Below are 13,220 nucleotides of genomic sequence, written 5' to 3' on the forward strand. Positions count from 1 at the left end.
GACGTGAGGAGCAATGTCGCGTTACATCCCTCGAAGATCCACGGACGGGCCTCCTAAATTATTTCCATATCAATAAATAACATTTACAATGCAATATACTATATTATTGTAATGTTCCTTTATTCATCATTTAAAATGTATTAAAATAGGCCTATCATTAAAGACTGCACACATAACAACCAAGTTAGAAATACAAACAATGTAGCACATTGTAATTATATGGTCACAATATTTTTACCATAAGAATTACAAGGTTTATTTTTTGAGTTGCAGAACAAGGGCTACACAGTCTATATATGTATGGATGTGAGTGTGAGATAAGAATGCTACACGGAGTGATATTGAGTCTGGTGCGTGGTGTCAAATAAGAAACTGGAAGAAATGGGATGTCCAACACCTATTGAAATCCCTCTGACCAACAGACAAGAACGAGAGAGAGATTATTGTTTATTTCACTTTGTTAATTATCTATTTCACTTGTTTTGGCAATGTGAACATACATTTCCCATGCCAATAAAGCCCTTACATTGAATTGAGAGAGAGAGAGAGAGAGACAGAGAGAGAGAGAGAGAGAGAGAGAGACATCGTTACATAGCCATAATATGACATTTGAAATGTCTCTATTCCTCTGAAACTTTTGTGAGTGTAATGTTTACTGTTAATTATGATTGTTTATTTCACTTTTGTTTATTATCTATTTCACCTGCTATGGCAATGTAAACATATGTTTCCCATACCAATAAAGCCCTTAAATGTAAATGAATTGAGAGAGAGGGAGAGAGAGAGTATGAAAGAGAGGGAGAGGGGGGAGAGAGAGGGGGGAGATAGAGAGGGCGGGGGAGAGAGAGACTAATGCAGGGGTGGAGTCATGTCTCTCTGCAGGAATAAACTGAGAAGGAAAGTACATGCAGCTGCATGAGAACAATGCTAAAGAAAGTTTGGCAGGTCCTCAAAGCCTGTCTAAATGAGGACCTTAGTTTACATTTGTAAATTAGAAACAGAGAGCCTACTGTTAGACTGGTCCTCAAAGCCTGTCTAAATGAGGACCTTAGTTTACATGTGTAAATTAGAAACAGAGAGCCTACTGTTAGACTGGTCCTCAAAGCCTGTCTAAATGAGGACCTTAGTTTACATGTGTAAATTAGAAACAGAGAGCCTACTGTTAGACTGGTCCTCAAAGCCTGTCTAAATGAGGACCTTAGTTTACATGTGTAAATTAGAAACAGAGAGCCTACTGTTAGACTGGTCCTCAAAGCCTGTCTAAATGAGGACCTTAGTTTACATGTGTAAATTAGAAACAGAGAGCCTACTGTTAGACTGCGAATGAGGAAAGAAAGCGGGAGGTTGTAGACTATTAATGTCTATATTCACATTCTAATAGTTTCACTGGTGTATTTAAAGTGTGTGTGGTGTGTGTGTGTGTGGGGGGGGGGTGACAGGATGGTTGGTGATATTTGTCACGGCGACTTGATTTCAAGTGTATAGGCTAAGGTGGGCCCCTCATTACAATCATGTGAACTGGTGTTTAGACTTGAGTTGATAAATGATCTGGTAGTCAGACTCTAAAGGGCCACTGACTGGAGCTGATGCAGAATTCATTAGGCCCTGCAGTCAACCACATCCTTACACTCAACTGACCATTATACCTCGCTATAAATGGGTAATATAAACTGCATTCCAAATGACACCCTATTCCCAAATAGTGCACTACATTCCACCAGAGTCCTATGAGCTTTGGTCAAAAGTAGTGCACTATAAAGGAAATGCGGTGCCATTTGGGACGGGTCCAAAGAAGCACTTTGATTTACAAGCATCTAGACTGATCACTGCAGGAGTCCCTCTAGTTTTTTGTATTATATTTCAGAATCCCAATACATTCCTGTATGTTTTCTCAGGGGCTTTTGAGACAAGAATCTAGCCGTGGCCCAAGGCCATACACACATTACTAATATGTTACAGTCATATTTTATTTAGTTTGATGTTGAGCTTTGCCTTTTTATACAACACAAACCCTCTTGTGATTTATAGACTGGTTTCAGCAGCATCATTAGAGGGACTGTTGTCCTTCAACGCTGATTTAAAGCATGTTGTTTTCCATTTGTAGAGATAAACTTTTAGTGTTGAAAAGCTGTGTTATTCTATAGTAGGCCTCAGACCAACAGTATGGGCTTTACAGGACCTTTACTGTCTGTCTACAGACACAGTCCTTCAGGGCTTACATCTGGGGCCTGACTATACTGACAGGGCCTTTACTGTCTGTCTACAGACACAGTCATTCAGGGCTTACATCTGGGGCCTCACTATACTGACAGGGCCTTTACTGTCTGTCTACAGACACAGTCCTTCAGGGCTTACATCTGGGGCCTGACTATACTGACAGGGCCTTTACTGTCTGTCTACAGACACAGTCATTCAGGGTTTACATCTGGGGCCTCACTATACTGACAGGGCCTTTACTGTCTGTCTACAGACACAGTCCTTCAGGGCTTACATCTGGGGCCTGACTATACTGACAGGGCCTTTACTGTCTGTCTACAGACACAGTCCTTCAGGGCTTACATCTGGGGCCTGACTATACTGACAGGGCCTTTACTGTCTGTCTACAGACACAGTCCTTCAGGGCTTACATCTGGGGCCTGACTATACTGACAGGGCCTTTACTGTCTGTCTACAGACACAGTCCTTCATGGCTTACATCTGGGGCCTGACTATACTGACAGGGCCTTTACTGTCTGTCTACAGACACAGTCCTTCAGGGCTTACATCTGGGGCCTGACTATACTGACAGGACATTTACTGTCTGTCTACAGACACAGTCCTTCAGGGCTTACATTTGGGGCCTGACTATACTGACAGGGCCTTTACTGTCTGTCTACAGACACAGTCCTTCAGGGCTTACATCTGGGGCCTGACTATACTGACAGGGCCTTTACTGTCTGTCTACAGACACAGACCTTCAGGGCTTACATCTGGGGTCTGACTATACTGACAGGGCCTTTACTGTCTGTCTACAGACACAGTCCTTCAGGGCTTACATCTGGGGCCTGACTATACTGACAGGGCCTCTTAAAACCCCCAGGAACCACCATTCAAGCCCCTTCAGCCCATAGAAAGATATTTCACGACCCTTCTATAAGAGACTAATGTTGTGTCCCAAATGGCACCCTATTCCCTATGTAGTGCACTACTTTTGACGAGAGGCTTGGGCCCCAAGCCCAGAAGACCATAGGGGGGATTGGGGGATTGGACACCTGCATTAATTATGGGGCCGACACAGGGGTGACTGACTGGGGCCAGCCTGTCACTGAACCAACTGGCGAAAGGAAGGGAGGAGCCATGTAGAGAACTAGAGCTGCCTCTCACTTCTGAATGGTTGCATCCCGATTTTGCACCCTTTTCCAGGAGTGTGCACTTGCACACTCTTCACGTCGTCAGGGGTTTAAAGCATAGGATTGGGGCAAGCATTTGGGCTAGAGAAAGTTTCCATACACAAATAATTTCCCTAAACGAGGGATAGGAATAGCAGGTGTGTGAATTCAGAAGGTTTTACATGGCATGTTAGGTATGAGGCACAAGGGCCCAAACAGCTTAACGGAAATGAGTTGCATCACTTTGACTAAAAGAAGACTCAAATCCAATTTTATTTGTCACATGCGCCGAATACAACAGGTGTAGACCTTACCTTAAAATGCTTACTTACAAACCCTTAACCAACAATGCAGTTTTAAGAAAATAGAGTTAAGAAAATATTTATTTTAGTAAAGTATAATATTTACTCAGTCATTCATTCAGTCATTCACTCAGTAAATCACTTAGTCATTCATTCTTGGAAAAGTAAGGAAGGGCAGTATAACATGACCAGAGGAATACTACCGGACCTTTAGCTGATCATTAGACATGAATGAGGCAGATCTCTAGCTCTGTGGGACGTGTACAGTATACCCCCTGCTGGACATATGGACAGGCTTACTGGAACTGGACTTATTTACTTTTAGTCATCTTGGTCATTACAAGTAACAAAATAAATACAAATGCAAACTCTGATTCTCATGAAACTAACACACACACACACACACACACACACACACACACATACACACCGCAGCAGCGTAGCCTAGTGGTTAGAGCATTAGACTAGCAACCGAAAGGTTGCAAGTTCTGAATCCCTGAGCTGACAAGGTACAAATCTGTCGTTCTGCCCCTGAACAAGGCAGTTCACAGGCTGTTGTTGAAAATAAGTGTGTTCTTAACTGACTTGCCTAGTTCAGTAATTAAAATTAACCACCTTGGGTTTAAGGACATTCTGATGTTAATGTTTTAGGACAGTCTGATATAGATGTTTTAGGACAGTCTGATGATGGTGTTTTTGTACAGTCCAGTGTTGAAGTTTTTGGACATTCTGATGATGGTGTTTTTGGACAGTCTGATGATGGTGTTTTAGGACAGCCTGATGTTGACGTTTTAGTACAGTCCAGTGTTGATGTTTTAGGACAGTCTGATGTTAATGTTTTAGGACAGTCAAGTGTTGATGTTTTAGGACAGTATGATGTTAATGTTTTAGGAGTGTTGACGTTTTAGTACAGACCAGTGTTGATGTTTTAGGACAGTCTGATGTTGATGTTTTAGTACAGTCCAGTGTTGATGTTTTAGGACAGTCTGATGTTGATGTTTTAGGACAGTATGGTGTTGATGTTTTAGGACAGTCTGGTGATGATGTTTTAGGACAGTCTGATGAGGGTGTTTTAGTACAGTCCAGTGTTGATGTTTTAGAACAGTCTGATGTTGATGTTTTAGGACAGTCCAGTGTTGATGTTTTAGGACAGTATGGTGTTGATGTTTTAGGACAGTCAGATGAGGATGTTTTAGTACAGTCCAGTGTTGATGTTTTAGGACAGTCCAGTGTTGATGTTTTAGAACAGTCTGATGAGAATGTTTTAGTACAGTCCAGTGTTGATGTTTTAGGACAGTCCAGTGTTGATGTGTTAGGACAGTCTGATGAGAATGTTTTAGTACAGTCCAGTGTTGATGTTTTAGGACAGTCCAGTGTTGATGTTTTAGGACAGTCTGATGAGGATGTTTTAGTACAGTCCAGTGTTGATGTTTTAGTACAGTCCAGTGTTGATGTTTTAGTACAGTCCAGTGTTGATGTTTTAGGACAGTCCAGTGTTGATGTTTTAGAACAGTCTGATGTTGATGTTTTAGGACAGTCCAGTGTTGATGTTTTAGTACAGTCTGATGAGGATGTTTTAGTACAGTCCAGTGTTGATGTTTTAGGACAGTCCAGTGTTGATGTTTTAGGACAGTCTGATGAGAATGTTTTAGTACAGTCCAGTGTTGATGTTTTAGGACAGTCCAGTGTTGATGTTTTAGGACAGTCTGATGAGGATGTTTTAGTACAGTCCAGTGATGATGTTTTAGGACAGTCCAGTGTTGATGTTTTAGGACAGTCCAGTGTTGATGTTTTAGAACAGTCTGATGAGGATGTTTTAGTACAGTCCAGTGTTGATGTTTTAGGACAGTCTGATGATGATGTTTTAGGACAGTCTAATGATTTATTAGGACAGTGATGATGTTTTAGGACAGTCTGATGATGATGTTTTAGGACAGTCCAGTGTTGATGTTTTAGGACAGTCTGATGATGATGTTTTAGGACAGTCTGATGATTTATTAGGACAGTGATGATGTTTTAGGACAGTCCGATGTTGATGTTTTAGGACAGTCTGATGATGATGTTTTAGGACAGTCTGATGATTTATTAGGACAGTGAGGATGTTTTAGGACAGTCCGATGTTGATGTTTTAGGACAGTCTGATGTTGATGTTTTAGGACAGTCTGATAATTATGTTTTAGGACAGTCTGATGATTTATTAGGACAGTGATGATGTTTTAGAACAGTCTGGTGTTGATGTTTTAGGACAGTCCAGTGTTGATGTTTTAGGACAGTCCAGTGTTGATGTTTTAGGACAGTCTGATGATGATGTTTTAGGACAGTCTGATGATTTATTAAGACAGTGATGATGTTTTAGGACAGTCCGATGTTGATGTTTTAGGACAGTCTGATGATGATGTTTTAGGACAGTCTGATGATTTATTAGGACAGTGAGGATGTTTTAGGACAGTCCGATGTTGATGTTTTAGGACAGTCTGATGTTGATGTTTTAGGACAGTCTGATAATGATGTTTTAGGACAGTCTGATGATTTATTAGGACAGTGATGATGTTTTAGGGCAGTCTGATGTTGATGTTTTAGGACAGTCTGATGATGATGTTTTAGGACAGTCTGATGATTTATTAGGACAGTGACGATGTTTTAGGACAGTCCGATGTTGATGTTTTAGGACAGTCTGATGATGATGTTTTAGGACAGTCTGATGATTTATTAGGACAGTGAGGATGTTTTAGGACAGTCCGATGTTGATGTTTTAGGACAGTCTGATGTTGATGTTTTAGGGCAGTCTGATGATTTATTAGGACAGTGAGGATGTTTTAGGACAGTCTGATGTTGATGTTTTAGGACAGTCTGATGATGATGTTTTAGGACAGTCTGATGATTTATTAGGACAGTGATGATGTTTTAGGACAGTCTGATGTTGATGTTTTAGGACAGTCTGATGATTTATTAGGACAGTGAGGATGTTTTAGGACAGTCCGATGTTGATGTTTTAGACATAAAAATGACATGAAGCCAACATGTAAACACACAAATGCCTACCACACACAGTTTGAATGAGGTTATCCATTTGAGAGAGAGAGAAGTTTTAGAACTCTCTCTCGAGTTGATTATCTGTCGCTACATACTCTGTTATGTAGGACAGAGTGGGTTAGTGCATTAATGTTTGTTTTCCTCCCATTGGCATGTTGTACAGAGCCCTGTGAATATTTCACAGACTAAAGCCTCCTTTCATCGGTGAAACGGTAGTGGATTAATCGCGCCTGGCTGTCAGACAGAAACGACATGCTCCATTTGATAAACAGATTGAAGACTCCACTGCTCTCATTTGGAGGAACGCGCACAATATCCCAACTGGTAAGGAAGTGAAATATACTTTTATGATCATGTCTTGACGAAGCAATGTTTCTTTAGACTATTTTGTTTACGTAGTGACCTCTGAGCTTTGATAGCCTACTGTTGCAGACGAATCTCGACATACAGTAGGTTGACCGTTAAACCTGAAGAAAGTTTACTTAAACAGTGAATGATCTTTTGGAAAATTAGAATTGGTTAGAATGCATTTACAATCTGAAATACCTACTCTATTGTATTGTTCTACATTTTGAAACAATTGTGAAAACAGTTGACGATTATAGTGATATCCAAAGCGTTCTTCTCCGTTTATTGTTCCATAAACGTTATGTTGAATGCCATTGAAATAGAATGATTAGAATGTAAATAGAATATAAATAGAATCATTCAAATGCTATGGTTGATTTATTCTCATTTAGATCAACATGGAGAAGCCCTGCATACTGGCCACTACCTTCGGAGCGCATGGAGGCATCAACAAATGCTTTGCACCTGTTGTCGAGAAACACTTCACCATTATCCCATACGAGACATTCCTGCTAGACCAGAAGAATCTGTCAGAACAGGTCAAAGCAGTTTTTGTATGGGGCAGTGCCCTGAAGGTTGACAGAGATCTGATGCAGTCTCTGCCTAACCTCAAGGTGGTGGTTAACGGAGGGGTGGGAGTGGACCATCTGGACATACCCATGATCAACAGCTTTGGGGTGAAGGTGTGCAACACCCCTCATGTTGTTGACAACGCCACTGCCGACCTTGGGATGGGTTTGATGCTGGCGTCTGCAAGGAAGATCGTCGAAGGTAGGCCTACTGTATGTCAGAAACTCAGAGTTAGTCGTTTCTCACTCAAACATATAGGGCCAGTTTCCCATACACAGATGAAGTCTAGTTCTGGATTAAGAAAAATGCTCAATAAAGAATCTCCATTGAAAGTGCTTTTTAATCCAGGACTAGTGTTAATCTGTATCCGGGGGAACCTGCCCATAAAGTGAGAGAATGTAACCCCTTCTATTCCTTATCATATTCCTACAGGTCACCATTACTCCCTAACCCACAACAATGAGGACTTGCCAGAGAGCTCCATGGGTGTGGACGTCTGCGGGGCCACCCTGGGCATCATCGGTATGGGGAGGATAGGATACAAGGTGGCCAGGAGGGCCCAGCCATTTGATATGAAGATCTTCTATCATAACAGGAACCGCAGGTAGTAATAATACATTTTATTTCACACACTTTCCAAACACTCAAAGACACCTTACATCAAAAGTACATCAAATGCAGGTCAAATGAAATCAGCAGGACGTTATTCAATCTAGACAGTAGTTTGGCTATGGTTAAGGTTTAGACATTGGTCTGCTGTGTGATTCTGAAAGCTGTTCATTCATTTACTACTAATTTACTTATTCAAACTAAATTAGGATTTAACTTTAAACTCACTGTAACACAGACTCGGTACCCAAACCGACTTCTTTAATCTTTAATTTATTCTAAAGACAATGTGATTGTGGTTTCTTTACTTAGATGTTCATCTTATTTTTCTTTCCAGGAAAGAGGAAGAGAGAGCAGTGGGGGCGATGTACTGTGCCAACATGGAGGATCTGCTCCAGCAGTCAGACTTTGTGATGGTGGTGGTGAACCTGTCACCTGCCACCCAGAAACTGATCGGTGCCAAGGAACTAGCCATGATGAAACCCACCAGCACTCTCATCAACATCAGTAGAGGTATGACCAGACCATAGAGTTAGAATAAGTAGAATGGCCCTCCCCATTCAGGTCATTTTGAGTGTCCCCGTAGCAGTAAATCAGTGATTCTATATCTATGGACCTAACACACATAAGACTAAATCCTGACTTGAGATCTATGGGCAGATGAACTTATAACTTTCACGTAAATCATGTATTGATGTAAATTAGAGCATTGTACAAAATGTGAGCCACACACAGAGATCTCAAGTTAGATTCACCCTAAAGTTATTGTGATCAGACTCTAACTCGCCATAACAAATGTAATAAACATTGGAGCATTTGTTTTCACAGGCCTCGTTGTAGACCAAGATGCGTTGGTGGAAGCCCTGCAGAAGAAAGTGATCCGAGCCGCTGCACTGGATGTGACTTATCCTGAACCCCTACCAATGTAAGACTGATACCCTGAACCCCTACCAATGTAAGACTGATATCCTGAACCCCTACCAATGTAAGACTGATACCCTGAACCCCTACCAATGTAAGACTGATACCCTGAACCCCTACCAATGTAAGACTGATACCCTGAACCCCTACCAATGTAAGACTGATACCCTGAACCCCTACCAATGTAAGACTGATACCCTGAACCCCTACCCATGTAAGACTGATACCCTGAACCCCTACTAATGTAAGACTGATACCCTGAACCCCTACCAATGTAAGACTGATACCCTGAACCCCTACCAATGTAAGACTGATACCCTGAACCCCTACCAATGTAAGACTGATACCCTAAACCCCTACCAATGTAAGACTGATACCCTGAACCCCTACCAATGTTAGACTGATACCCTGAACCCCTACCAATGTAAGACTGATACCCTGAACCCCTACCAATGTAAGATTGATACCCTGAACCCCTACCAATGTAAGACTGATACCCTAAACCCCTACCAATGTAAGACTGATACCCTAAACCCCTACCAATGTAAGACTGATACCCTGAACCCCTACCAATGTAAGACTGATACCCTGAACCCCTACCAATGTAAGACTGATACCCTGAACCCCTACCAATGTAAGACTGATACCCTGAACCCCTACCAATGTAAGACTGATACCCTGAACCCCTACCAATGTAAGACTGATACCCTGAACCCCTACCAATGTAAGACTGATACCCTAAACCCCTACCAATGTTAGACTGATACCCTAAACCTCTACCAATGTAAGACTGATACCCTAAACCCCTACCAATGTAAGACTGATACCCTGAACCCCTACCAATGTAAGACTGGTACCCTGAACCCCTACCAATGTAAGACTGGTACCCTGAACCCCTACCAATGTAAGACTGATACCCTGAACCCCTACCAATGTTAGACTGATACCCTGAACCCCTACCAATGTAAGACTGATACCCTGAACCCCTACCAATGTAAGACTGATACCCTAAACCCCTACCAATGTAAGACTGATACCCTGAACCCCTACCAATGTTAGACTGATACCCTGAACCCCTACCAATGTTAGACTGATACCCTGAACCCCTACCAATGTAAGACTGATACCCTGAACCCCTACCAATGTAAGACTGATACCCTGAACCCCTACCAATGTAAGACTGATACCCTGAACCCCTACCAATGTAAGACTGATACCCTGAACCCCTACCAATGTAAGACTGATACCCTGAACCCCTACCAATGTTAGACTGATACCCTGAACCCCTACTAATACCCATGTCTATAAAACCTGATGACTCCTTTTAGCCTCCAAGGCCTGTATTCATCAAGCGCTTCAGAGTACTCCATAATGTCAAAGTGAAAATGTTACAAATTAATACAAATTACATAACTAAAATATAGAAAATCCATAAGTATTCACCCCCTTTGTTAAGGCAAGCCTAAATTAGTTCGGAAGTAAAATTTGGCTTAAGAAATCACTTAAGTTATATGGACTCACTCTGTGTGAGAGTGAGAGGTTGTAGATAGAGGTTGACATGATGTTTTAATGACTACCCCTTCCTCTGTCCCCCATACATACAGCATCTGTAAGGTCACTCAGTCAAGTATTTCAAGCACGGATTCAACTACAAAGACCAAGGAGCTTTTCGAAAGCCTCATAATGAAGGGCAGTGATTGGTAGATGGGTAACAATAACAAATCGGACATTGAATATATCTTAGTCAAGTTAAGAATTATTCTGTGGATGATGTATTAAATCACCCAGACACATCAAAGATGCAGTCGTCCTTCTGAACTGAGCTGCAGGACAGGAAGGAAACTGCTTAGGAATGTCACCATGAGGCCATTGGGAATTTTAAAACAGCTACAGAGCTCAATGGCTGTCATGGGAGAAAACTGAGGATGGATCAACAACATTGTAGTGACTCCACAATAACCTAAATGACAGAGTGAAAGAAGAAAACAAATATACAGAATACATTTTTTCCAAAACATTCATATACAGTATATGTATGCAAAAAGGCACTAAAATAATACTGCAACAAAAAAAAACATGACAAAGGAATACACTTTTTTGTCCTAAATGCAAAGCCTTATGTTTGGGGCAAGTCCAACATGTCACTGAGTAACTACCTCTTTATTTTCAAGCATGGTGTGGGTATGTTTGACATCGGCAAAGACGGGGTGTTTTTCAGGATGAAAAAAAGCAGGATGGAGCTAAGCACAGGTAAAATCCTAGAGGAAAACCTGCTTCGGCAGGACAATAACCTACAACACAAAGCCAAATCTACCAAGAAGACAGTGAAGGTTCCTGAGTGACCAAGTTACATTTTTGACTTAAATGTCCTTGAAAATCTATGGAAAGACTTGAAAATGGCTGTCTAGCCATGATCCTTGACAGAGCTTGAAGAATTTTGAAAAGAATAGTGGGAAAATATTGCACAACACAGGTGTGCAAAAGCTCTTATGAGACTTACCCAGAAAGACTCACAGCTGTAATCGTTGCCAAAGGTGTTTCTAACGTGTATTGACTCAGGGAGGGTGAATACTTATCTAAACAAGGTATATTAGTGTTTTATTTTTCATTAAACTTAAAAATATATAAAAAATTGACATTATAGAGTATTTTGTGTAGATTGTTGACAAAAAAAGACAATTCAATCAATTTGAATCCCGCTTTGTAACGCAATGAAATGTGAAGAAATCAAGGCGGGGGGTAGACTTTCTTTAGGCACTGTATAACCCTCAAATTACACATTTCTGTTTTGTTTTTGCCTGGACAGAGGCCACCCCCTTGCTGCTCTTCCAAATGTCATCATCCTGCCCCACATGGGGACCCACTCTGTTGAGACGATGCAGATAATGGTGGAGAAGATGGTGACCAACGCCCTGGCAGTACTAGGAGGGAACCAGCCTCCTGATGAGGTCAAGGTGTAGGTTAGAGAAGTTTCCTCGTCACATTTTGACGGCAAGGAAATACAACACACTTTAAGTGCGGCCCTCCGGGGCCCTCGGGGTGCCCCCCTTCCAGCATTGGGGAACATCCCGCGCCACGTCTATTTCTATGGGCACAAGTAATGTTCATGGCACAAACTGTTCACACCCCTCTTGTTGATGGAAAGAATTTAGCAGATTTAAAGCTTATTTCCTGCAATTCTACACATTTTGTCATGGGGTGCAAATAAAATGTTGCAGTTTTAAAGCAAAAATGTTCTTGCAATTCCATACAGTTTGCCATGTCTAATGTGTATTCATGTGATATTTGTGTGACAAAAAATTACGACAATATCTATGGGCTAAAAATCCTAAATAGAAAAAAAAGTTGGCTAACATGGTCTAGTTGATCTGGACATTTCTGACAAGTTATACATAGCTCTCTAATGTATGCAATGACTAACAAGACAAGATGAACTGATGATGCACAACCCAATTCAGAAATTACACCTTGTGCATTCTACTATTACAACTTTCAAAAGTAAGTTTAAAGCCAGACTGAAAAATAATAATAATTGGGGGAGACCCCCGCACTCCCCCTGCCGACCCCTCAGTTTGGGAACCATTGTTGTAGAAGACCTGCCTTAGAGGGTCCTAACTTCCACGATCACTGATCTAGCAGAATGTGAAAGGAAGGAGGACGATGGGGTAAATCTATCCAGCGGGGATGAAGGAAAGGAGAGGAGGAAAATAAGATATTTAGTATTGAGACTTAGCCACCACAATGCAGCAGAGAAGTCTTCACCATCCACAATAATAAGCACCTAATCATAGCTCCTTCCTGGAAAACTCTATATAAGTTATGACACTATAGATAATAAAATGTTGGATAGAAATTGAATATATAGCTTCTCAATGGTGAATATGCCTTCTCAGACAGTACGTGGAAATGTACTGTAATTTATATCATTTATATTCATATTTAACTAATTATAACCACTGATTATAAAGGTTTAGAGCATTATGCATACTGTATTTCTAACTGCACAATAAATAACTTGACAAATCTGTATTATTTTGTGTATTAATGCGTCACAAATATATACATCAAA

The 13,220-nt window shown here is 41.1% G+C and overlaps 1 protein-coding gene across 1 annotated transcript; it reads left to right on the plus strand.

Annotated features, from left to right (window-relative positions):
- Positions 1-6,879: 6,879 nt before the first annotated feature.
- LOC115187707 (putative 2-hydroxyacid dehydrogenase SE_1879) lies at positions 6,880-13,180 on the plus strand. Its single transcript, XM_029746702.1, has 6 exons — positions 6,880-7,027; positions 7,444-7,822; positions 8,054-8,225; positions 8,568-8,743; positions 9,059-9,155; positions 11,958-13,180. The coding sequence occupies exons 1-6, from the start codon at positions 6,956-6,958 to the stop codon at positions 12,109-12,111; spliced, it is 1,050 nt and encodes a 349-aa protein (XP_029602562.1). The 5' UTR covers positions 6,880-6,955; the 3' UTR covers positions 12,112-13,180.
- The last annotated feature ends 40 nt before the right edge of the window (positions 13,181-13,220 follow it).

The sequence above is a fragment of the Salmo trutta genome, unplaced genomic scaffold (genome assembly GCF_901001165.1).
Source record: "Salmo trutta unplaced genomic scaffold, fSalTru1.1, whole genome shotgun sequence".
In the NCBI taxonomy this organism is placed as follows: domain Eukaryota; kingdom Metazoa; phylum Chordata; class Actinopteri; order Salmoniformes; family Salmonidae; genus Salmo; species Salmo trutta.

Bases quoted from the DNA above. Each gene is read 5' to 3' on its own strand.
- LOC115187707 (XM_029746702.1), top strand. From the start codon at position 6,956: ATGCTCCATTTGATAAACAGATTGAAGACTCCACTGCTCTCATTTGGA. The intron at 8,226-8,567 runs GTAGTAATAATA...TTTTCTTTCCAG, and splicing joins TATCATAACAGGAACCGCAG to GAAAGAGGAAGAGAGAGCAG. The intron at 8,744-9,058 runs GTATGACCAGAC...TTGTTTTCACAG, and splicing joins TCTCATCAACATCAGTAGAG to GCCTCGTTGTAGACCAAGAT.